The sequence below is a fragment of the Gossypium raimondii genome, chromosome 3 (assembly GCF_025698545.1).
Source record: "Gossypium raimondii isolate GPD5lz chromosome 3, ASM2569854v1, whole genome shotgun sequence".
In the NCBI taxonomy this organism is placed as follows: Eukaryota; Viridiplantae; Streptophyta; class Magnoliopsida; order Malvales; family Malvaceae; genus Gossypium; species Gossypium raimondii.
In genome coordinates this window covers 9,928,199-9,938,015 of record NC_068567.1, presented here as the reverse complement: position 1 = coordinate 9,938,015, position 9,817 = coordinate 9,928,199, and the positions used below count along the sequence as shown (strand labels likewise).

Genomic DNA, 9,817 nt, shown 5'->3' with positions numbered 1-9,817 from the left:
TCTAAATTTTGTACCAATTTAATAAAATAAAGTAAACACAAACTAAATAAGTGTCTAAAATAAAGGGTAAAATATACATTAACTAGAAAGTCTAAAAATTATTTTTAAATAAAACAACAAACATGGTTAAAAATATTTATATATTTTAATAATTTTGTATTTATAAAAAACTAATTAAAAAAACAATACTAAAGTTTAAACATTAAACCTTATGCTGACAAAAAAAAAAGAAGCCTCCGACCACTATTAAAATTCATTTTTTATAATTTTTTCATTCATTTAAATCATAGTATCACATAATTTAATACTTTTAATAAAAACAATTGGGATAAACTATAATACTACTCATCTAATTATTAGTAAAAAATTTATAGGTTAAGGGATTATGAAAAGTTACAAAATAGTCATTCAATTATTCAGTTTTATCTTTTTTGTCACCAACTGGCCAATTTAGCCACCAACATATAGAAATTATGCCAATTTAGTCTTGATTCTAAAATTTTCAACTCTTAACATTTACACATTGTATAATTTGATCTTTTTTAAAGTTTTTTGGTGGCATTAAGGATTACTTTTTTAAAAAATGAGAAAAGATAAAATTATTATCTTAGATTTTTGGTGTTAATAAAAGTGGTTTTTTAAATTTTTAAGTGAAAGGATCACAAAAAATAAAATTGTAAAATGACCAATTTAAATCATGTGCAAATGTTGAAGATTAGATTTTTAGAATCAAGACAAATTTTAATAGCGTATAAATATGAAGGGTAAAAGTTGCTATTATATTAAATGAAAAAAGTAGGTAACTATTTTAGAATTTTTTATAATTGGGTGACAAAAAATTTACCAATAGTTGGGTGATTATTATTGGAATTTACCCAAATAATTTAATATATATTAATATTAGTGCAGGGGGTTTGAAATATATTAGACGGTGAGGATTGAATGATTAGAAAAAGAAGAGCCAATGATGGCGCCACATAAAAAGAGAGAGCCACAAAGCATCATCCCATTGCGCTCTCTAAACAGCGTCTCAGAGTCAGACAAGTTGGTATAAACATGCAGACTCTGACAAAACAAACAAAATAAAATAAATAAAACCTGCTTTTCATTTTATGAGATAGAAGAAACACACACAGTCACAATAAACAATTTAAGAAAAAAGAAAAGGAAAGGAAAACACCCTTTTGGTTTCAGTTTGAGGGTGAGTTTCTCACTAGAAAATTGAATTTGCTTTTTCATGTCTGGTCTTTTTCTTTCTTCTCTTATTATTACAACTTGGGTCATAATGGAATATTGATCTGTTCAGATTCTTGTAGTCCTTTGAAGTTACCCATTTATTATATTGTATATATCCTTATCTGGGTATTCTTTGTTTGTTTGTTTATTCTTTTTTTCTTACAATTTTGGTTTTGTTTTTACTTCTTTGTTGGGTGTTTTTCCTTGTGCTTCGTTGATTATTTAATCATACCTAACCGCATAATCTAAAGTGTTTAGAATAGGTATATTTGCTTTAGGATTGGTATTTAATTAGTTGAATACAAGGTCAATCCCATCGTTTTCATCTCCATTGAAGCAAAGTGCTATAAGGCTCAGCTTTATCTAGAATTTTATCTGTTGAAATTGTAGGATTTTTCTGTACAAATAATGATCTTTGCCTCTTCTTCTTGAAGACCTTTCTCATGCATCAGGTAAAGGGAAAACCTTTTTTTTTTTTTAACTTTTTGATGAGTTTTTTAAGCCCTGAAATGGAACGTCAAGAACTTGTTTTAGAATTGTTCAATGTTTTGCTGTGTCCTGTATGTTGCCTGTTGTTCTTTTTCCATCAAAATCAGTTCACAAAACCTTGAATTTGATCATTGTTCGAGCTTGTTTAGGAGTTTCGGTTTTCGGCTATGTTTGTCCTTGAAATCGAGTTTTTTTGCTGACGGATCTTCATCCGGATCAATGCTTTCTCTGTTATTTGTATGTTAAGGATGATAGCAAAACATGTCTATGGCAACCTTTCTAAGATCTTTCTGGTCTGGGAATGCTGAAACCCAAATAAGTTATATTTTTGGCTCTTTCACCATACTCACAAGTGATTGTCCAGCCTGATCTGAACAATGAAGGGATCCCAAATTCCGGTCTGGTCTGGGAATGCTGAAACCCAAATAAGTTATATTTTTGGCTCTTTCACCATACTCACAAGTGATTGTCCAGCCTGATCTGAACAATGAAGGGATCCCAAATTCCGGTTTTCCATAATCTAAATACGGCGGTGACATGGTCCATTTCTTACATAGGGCCACTTGTTTTGTGCTAACACGTCTTGCTGCCAATGATTTGTCACATGATGGAGATTATTTCATGTTACTCATAAGCTATTTGAGTTCATGTCTTGCATCGGTGTTTGATTTGTGATTTTTTCTGCAGCAACCATTTTATAATTCGACTGTCCAGAGAGTTGGAACCATGTCTTTAGTAAGGTCTGCCGAACCAGCTACTGCGTCATGTAGAAATACGAATCTCTATTCAATACAGGATAGCAGTGATAGTACTGGCATGGCCATTCGAATGTTTGGTTCTGATAAGCATAAGCCTGTTTATGTTATGGATTCTTACAGCAGCGAGAGCTACGAGAAGTACTTCCTTGATTCTCCTACAGATGAGCTTATACATTCATCTAGTTCTGGAATTTCTGGAAGTTCGGTTCGCCTACAAGATGTCTCTTCTTGCCAGATAAGAGGTAATTCATTTTTCTCCCTGACTGATCTAAAACCATTGAAGTCTTCTATTTCGTTAATTCAATGTTCTTATATTGTCCAATCCATTTTCTTTTAAAAGATTACTTGGAAATCCAAAGCCCAGATACACTAGACTCTGATTCGGATAAGATGAAACTGAAGCTTAAAGAACTGGAGAGAGCTCTGCTTGCTGATAATGATGTTGATGGGGATGATGACATGTTTGGCACTGGTCTAAGCATGGAAGTAGATGGTGAGTGGTCTGATCCTATCAGGATGGGTTCTCATCACGACTCGCCAAAGGAGTCATCATCCTCCGGTACTTATCTCGATAGCGTTAGTGGTAACAAAGAGGTTTCACATGTTTCATCTCAGACTCCTAAGCAAATGCTGATTGAATGTGCTGCTATACTCTCAGAAGGTCACATTGAAAAAGCTTCAGCCATAATAAACGAGCTTCGCCAGAAGGTCTCGATTCAAGGAGATCCGCCCCAGAGAATTGCAGCCTACATGGTCGAAGGCCTTGCAGCTCGCATGGCAGCATCCGGAAAATGTCTTTACAAAGCTTTAAGATGCAAAGAGCCCCCTTCTTCTGATAGGCTTGCAGCAATGCAAATCCTCTTTGAAGTGTGCCCTTGTTTCAAGTTTGGATTTATGGCAGCAAATGGTGCAATTATTGAGGCATTTAAAGGTGAGAAAAGAGTACATATAATAGATTTTGATATAAGTCAAGGTAGTCAATATATTACACTGATTCAAACAATAGCTAAGCTGCCGGGTAAGCCACCTCATTTGAGGTTAACCGGAGTTGATGACCCTGAGTCAGTCCAACGTCTTAATGGAGGCCTCGAAATTGTCGGACTAAGACTTGAGAAGCTAGCAGAAATACTCGGTGTACCTTTCGAGTTTCGAGCAGTTCCCTCAAGGACTTCACTTGTTGCTCCATCTATGCTGGATTGCAAGCCGGGCGAAGCACTTATAGTGAACTTTGCATTTCTACTCCACCACATGCCTGATGAGAGTGTTTCAACGATCAATCAGCGGGATCAGCTTCTTCGGATGGTTAAGAGCATGAATCCAAAACTTGTTACTGTCGTCGAGCAAGATGTAAACACAAACACATCACCATTCTTCCCAAGGTTTATCGAAGCCTATAGTTACTACTCTGCTGTTTTTGACTCCCTGGACGCCACCCTTCCTAGGGAGAGCCAGGATCGGATGAACGTCGAAAGACAGTGCCTGGCACGGGACATAGTTAACATCATTGCATGTGAAGGAGAGGAAAGGATAGAACGATACGAAGTCGCAGGGAAATGGAGGGCAAGGATGATAATGGCTGGCTTCAAGTCATGTCCAATGAGTTCAAATGTAATTGATACAATCCAGAAGCTTATCAAGGAATACTGTGACAGGTACAAGCTGAAGGAGGATGTGGGTGCACTTCATTTTGGGTGGGAAGACAAAAGCTTGATTGTTGCTTCAGCATGGAGTTAGGAAGTTCAGCTCTGAATGTTCATTGTAAACTATAGAGTTGTTCCAGAAAAATGACTTTAATCCTTTGTGCTTATGTAAAATTCCAGAGAAGAGTAGGTATTGCTAATTATCTAACATTTTTCTTGAATAATATATGTTTTTTGAAACATTTGAACTCTGTTCGCCTCAATAACTTGAGCTGCTTGAGTTTTTCGAGTTACGTCCAAGTAAATTGAAAAAGAACGGAGAAACAAGAAAGAGAACTGAACAAAACTTTTAATAACCATTAGCAGTATAGAAATTTGATCATTGTTTACAAAATTTTCCCAGTACAGCATCAAAAGAATGATTGTAATTTGTTAAAATTGTAACAGCCTGTGAACTTACATGAGCATTCCTCATTGCTCTCGGAAGTTGCAAGACAAACTAGTGTGTGTGTCTATATCTAATGCTTCATACCAACAAAACATAAAGCTACCTCAGCTTGGGCCTGCAGCTCTTCCAAAACCTTAATAAGTTTCTCACGTGGAATCATTGTTTCACTTTGCTCTGTCAGCATTTTCCTTAATCTTCATCCATGCACATGAAAAAGGGCAAGCCAAAATTAATATTATGATTGAAAATTCAATGGGAAAAGGAAAGCTAATTATTGACATGTTATTAGGACTTCATTTTTCTTAAAGTACTCATGTTTGACACTTAATATTTGGACATGAACATAAGGATATAATCCTCTAAATAAATGAAAAAACTTAGAAAAATTGAGCAGACCGTTTCTGGACACATATTTAGGTGCAACACTCACCTCCAAGTCCAGGTAACTAAAATCTCATTGATGTCAAACCATATTTATGCAACAGTAATTGAATACTTACAAATGGATCAGGGTAACATTATTCAAAAGATTTAAGAGAGAGAAAGGTACATTGCATAGTGTATGAGTGACACAGGTTAAGTAAGACTTACCTATGAACAATGGCTATGTCTCCATGTCCGGTGCATATTATAAACATCGAGTTAGTGGGTAATGCAGTGTGGAGACTACGAACCCTAGCGTCGATGCGTGTTAAAATTTCCTTTAGCTCAGTTGAAATATTGTATTTTACTCCTTTGCGTTTGGCAGGTTTCTTATCACATGTAAGCAATGATATCATTTCCGCAAGCTTTCCATTCAACTTTACGTCATCCTCAGCTTGTTTTCTGAAATAGGAATTCAATTCTGAAAACTGTGTCCAGACAAAGTGAACACGGTCATTCTTGACCTGCCACAACAGATAAATGTACGAAGTTGATACGCAAGCTTGGATAGAAGAAGGTATACCAGAAAAGCAATATAACGAAGCCTTACCTCTTTTCTAGCCTTTAAAAGTGCTTCATCATCAGAGCAAACTGGGATTGCATGGGATGACTCAGAAGCATATCGCTTCACTATGGAAATATCATCAATGAAAGAGGAGGTCTTGCCACACTCACCCAGAAGTGTAAGGAGCTTCCTACGCATAAAGGATGGTGGCGAACCAAAATCAGGTCCTAACACAAGAAGCAAAGACATTATAAGAATTTACATATGCGTTTCTACATTATAAAAAAGATAATCAAATGATAAACCTTCTGATGCAAGGTATATCTGACTTCTTCACGTAAAAGAACCTAATCAATGTGAATGCAAAGAAAATAAGTACTTGCCATTTCTAATCTTTAACAGAGCCAAATCCATAGCAGCTCTTGCATCTTCAATGCTATCATGTCCACTCCCCGACTGCTGTATTTCCCGAGAAAGAAATCTCTTCGCAAGAACTCGAAGAGCACTTTTATAAGATCCACCGCGAGGGTGTTTGTATAATACAGATGTATCAATTATCAGATCATGAGAAATCTTCAAAGCTAATAAGTCATTCTCCAAGGAGTGCCCGACTAAGATGGTATCTTTGTGAACCAGCATCAGAAAATCTTCCTGAAAACAGGAAGAAAATATAAATAATTTGTACATGAGCTTTTTTTAATGGAACATTAATTCAACAATAGTGCAGTAAAAATATAACGACAATGATTAGTGATAGTCAACAAAGGGAGATAAACCTGAACATTTTGAAGAGTTGTAGTCACTCCACTCAACATCTCGTATGTGATTCCACTAAACCTGCTTAAGCAATAAACAAAATTATGAAATTGACCTAATGATAAGAAATAATAAAGTGTATGCCTAGAGACAGGGAGAGTGATCTCAGAGTTGGATGACTGAAGATTTCAAATCTGTCAATACAAATTGAGTCGAACAATTCAAAGCATGGGAAATTTTTTCACACACATATTAAAAAAAAAACAGCATAAACTTGACCAACTAATAGATCTTTTCCTTTTGTTTGAATGACACTAAGAGATAGTAGACAAAAGAAATATAGTTTTCATGAAACTCTACTTGGACCTAACTTCAACAGTTCCAAATTGCATTTACCTTGTGTTGTAATCGGTGATAGGGTTTGATGGGTTAACCAATTTATCCAGTACAACCTGTCAACAAAAATCATTGCACTTTTAGCCAATTTATCTAGTAAATGTGTTGTATCATTTACATGATGCAGCAATAAAAAGATGGTTTACTCTTTTCTTTCTTTTTTTTCCTCTTTCTTATGGGAGTAAAAGTTCATTAAAAAGATATAGGAGTATTATTTGTATGCCTTAAATGTCAATTATAGGCCACTATCAAAATTATCTAAAAGAAACTGATAAATAGTTGGCTAGGAAACTGATAAGAAATATTAGAAAAGAAAAGAAAAGAGAGAAGAGATTCAATTCAACATGCCTGTCCTTTAATATCAACCAGGGTCACTCTTGTAAGCTCAAAACCCTCACTTGTTATACACTGCATGAACGTAAGCAGACAAAAAAATAAGAGAAAGAAAACAAAGTCCATCATGATGAGCACACAGAATTAACTACATAAACACAAGAAAACTTAATAGCCAGAGCAGAAGGTAAGAAGCACAATTGTCCAGAGTATATAATAATTTATTTTCTACTTGAGCAAACAATCACATGAATTCAGATCAGAGATGAACGTTTTAAGCCACAGGTGGGTCTGGAGACAAAATTAGTGTACCAAGGAAATTCTAGGCAAAGCTCTCAAGCTTTATGTAGGATTTTATCTAACTTCTTCAGAAGAAAGCAACAATATCTTGTCACTGTACATTCTCCAACTAATAGTTTACATGATTTTATCTTATTTCACAATACAGAAGCAAAAAGTCATCATGATCTAGTCATAAGCTGACACACAGGATTTACCATTTCACAGTCAAGTGCCAACATTTCATAAGGAGAAGATCCATCAGGAGCAGGACGAGTAGGAATAAAACCTACATGTAACAAATCCAAGAATGAACCAAGGACATTTGAACAATGAAGAAGCAAGATTAAGATGCTAAGAAAAGTATATGTAACAGTCAGAGAAAACATTTAGCACACCTGGTTGATCATAACAAAATCCATTGTCTTCTAGTTCCTTTGCTGTAAGCGTATAATATGAAATGGGGAAAGGAATGTCTTTCAAGATTTCTGCAGAGTCCATTGAAGAGATGGATGTTTCTGCATAAAGATGTCATTTTATAATCAACAGGTTATTGCGTTGGTAGAAATACTCAAATAAGTTAAGATGTTATTAAGCAAAACCTTGTAATGTTGTGATGCTGAAAGCAACAAAAGGATTGCCAAGCGGCAACATAACCTTTGCAACATAATAGGAACCATCTCATCTCCTAAATATAACTTTTTGATAATTGTAGACATTATAAAGAAAAAATCTTAATCAAGATAGTGAGTGATTACTATGATTTTGATTTTACAAATATGAAAAGTAAACTGGAACAGAACATAATTGTTTACGAATTTGCCTTTCTACTTATTTAAATATTTTCTTTCTCACAGAGAATTTACACTCCCAATAACCTTATTTGATATGATAAATAACCAACATGATTTAAGGATTGCAGCCCAACTCTGAGTGAATAGTAAAGAACTGGGAACACCATTTATCAACAAGTGTGGAACAGCTGAAATACCTTCATTCTGTCTCAATGAAAATTAGTTAAGACCACCAGAAGAGTACATGGCACATGTTTAAGGTCCCCAAAGCTTTTCTTTTCTAGTCACACAAGTTGGACTAGCAATCCTCTAACGAAAATCAACTAACCCTGTCAAGCACCTAATTCCAGCATACAAGTAAGAAATTTATGCAAACAAAGAAGTAGACCATGCAAAGACGGATTTTGCACCTTGCTCAGCTGATTGGCTTACATCCCTTGCTGAATCAATTACATTTCTCTTTCTCTTCACTTTGCACGTTAGGAGTGCGTCTATTGTCTGCATCCCATCTGATACACAACTATAAAAACAACAGAACTCATAAACACAGCACATTGCATCATAGACAAGAAATGCAGAAACAAAATCATTACGAACCTAAGTGCTAAAAGTGCCCGAGGATTGCCACAACTTTGTTTAAAACCAGAAAGTTTCATGGATTGAGCTATGTACAAAGCTGCATCCAAGCCAGGGACATAAAGCATAACAACTTTCGGTATCAGCGGCTTATTCTGCAAACAATGTAAAACAAGAACATGTTTTTATAAAACCCAATAATGAAAGACTTTGTTCCACCCATTAATGAGGAAACCAATAATAAAGTTTAATACATAACATTATATTCTTTACCTTAATAAAGACCCAGGAAGGCATGAATCCATCGGCAAGAACCCAGGTAACAAGTCCTTGAACATCCTGGTACCAAAACAAAAATCCCCAAAGTTCAACTATGTTTCTCAGAGTATAAATTAATGGTTTTCCCCCTCACAACGTCAGTTTTAAGAAACTTACTTGCAAATTCAAAGTACTGTCAGCTTCTGGCGTCTTGAAAACAAGTTCTGCTTTTGCCTGCAAAAGGGAAGGCTTCAAGTTTCATTCCATTCTCCCATTATACTAAAGAAAACCAATATATTCTGTACATAAAACTTGAAAGCAAGCGAAAAAGGAAGAGTACTTGAGGTCCATAAATATCAAAATAATTAGAGCTCTCCTTCTTTTCCTCCTCTGGAATTGCCTCTTCACTCTTTTCCTTTAGAGACGCCATTTTCTTCTTTAAAAAAACAAATCTTCTTAGTTTCTCTCTAAATATTTTTCTGGGAACCCAAACAATTTTTTTCTTTTTCTATTTTTTCTTTTAACAAATATGGGCAATTCGGCAGAGAAGGGAATTGGAAAAGTACAGTAATGGAAAATGGTCTGAACCCTTGTGCTAATTGCTAACTGAGATGGGGCCTTGGGTTGAACCGGGTTTCTTTAAGGTCCAAACGGTGCGTTTTTAATCTTCTGCGGCTTTTAAATATAAAGTCAAAATTTTCTATTAGTCCTTGCACTATGTATAAATTACAATTTAATACTTTTTTAATTTTGAAATTTATTTCTTAACCTAAATGATAGAACTTAATTAATTAATTGAATAAGTTAAATTTTTATGTTAATCTCATACTAAGCATAATTTGTGAATTTAAATATTTTCTCTAATTTAATATTTTTAATTTTAATATTAACTCAAAAGGTAATCATTAAATCCATTAATTAAAATA

The 9,817-nt window shown here is 34.7% G+C and overlaps 2 protein-coding genes across 3 annotated transcripts; one reads left to right on the top strand and one right to left on the bottom strand.

The window, feature by feature from the left end:
• The first annotated feature begins 1,034 nt into the window (after positions 1-1,034).
• On the top strand, positions 1,035-4,365 carry LOC105797101 (scarecrow-like protein 1). 2 transcript variants are annotated; one of them, XM_012627034.2, is made up of 3 exons: positions 1,035-1,201; positions 2,413-2,725; positions 2,824-4,365. In XM_012627034.2, exons 2-3 carry the CDS (start codon positions 2,452-2,454, stop codon positions 4,215-4,217), a joined length of 1,668 nt encoding a protein of 555 aa, XP_012482488.1. In that variant the 5' UTR covers positions 1,035-1,201; positions 2,413-2,451; the 3' UTR covers positions 4,218-4,365. The 2 variants fall into 2 exon arrangements, with proteins under 2 accessions (XP_012482488.1, XP_052484060.1); XM_052628100.1 differs by lacking the exon at positions 1,035-1,201 and adding an exon at positions 1,241-1,688.
• A 91-nt stretch (positions 4,366-4,456) lies between these two features.
• Positions 4,457-9,487, bottom strand: LOC105797102 (small RNA degrading nuclease 5). The gene is made up of 14 exons (XM_012627035.2): positions 9,232-9,487; positions 9,069-9,125; positions 8,907-8,972; positions 8,655-8,788; positions 8,468-8,577; positions 7,662-7,781; positions 7,482-7,552; positions 7,000-7,059; positions 6,652-6,707; positions 6,276-6,336; positions 5,883-6,150; positions 5,545-5,726; positions 5,163-5,458; positions 4,457-4,765 (listed from the first exon to the last, which is right to left on the bottom strand). The coding sequence occupies exons 1-14, from the start codon at positions 9,319-9,321 to the stop codon at positions 4,642-4,644; spliced, it is 1,695 nt and encodes a 564-aa protein (XP_012482489.1). The 5' UTR covers positions 9,322-9,487; the 3' UTR covers positions 4,457-4,641.
• Positions 9,488-9,817: the final 330 nt, after the last annotated feature.

What these genes read in the sequence shown, in the direction of transcription:
- LOC105797101 (XM_052628100.1), top strand. An exon ending in CTCTTCTTGCCAGATAAGAG is followed by an intron (nt 2,726 to 2,823) that starts GTAATTCATTTT and finishes TTCTTTTAAAAG; the next exon opens with ATTACTTGGAAATCCAAAGC.
- LOC105797102 (XM_012627035.2), bottom strand. Translation starts at nt 9,321, where the DNA reads ATGGCGTCTCTAAAGGAAAAGAGTGAAGAGGCAATTCCAGAGGAGGAA. An exon ending in CGGGCACTTTTAGCACTTAG is followed by an intron (nt 8,578 to 8,654) that starts GTTCGTAATGAT and finishes TTGTTTTTATAG; the next exon opens with TTGTGTATCAGATGGGATGC. An exon ending in AAGCCAATCAGCTGAGCAAG is followed by an intron (nt 7,782 to 8,467) that starts GTGCAAAATCCG and finishes ATCTTTATGCAG; the next exon opens with AAACATCCATCTCTTCAATG.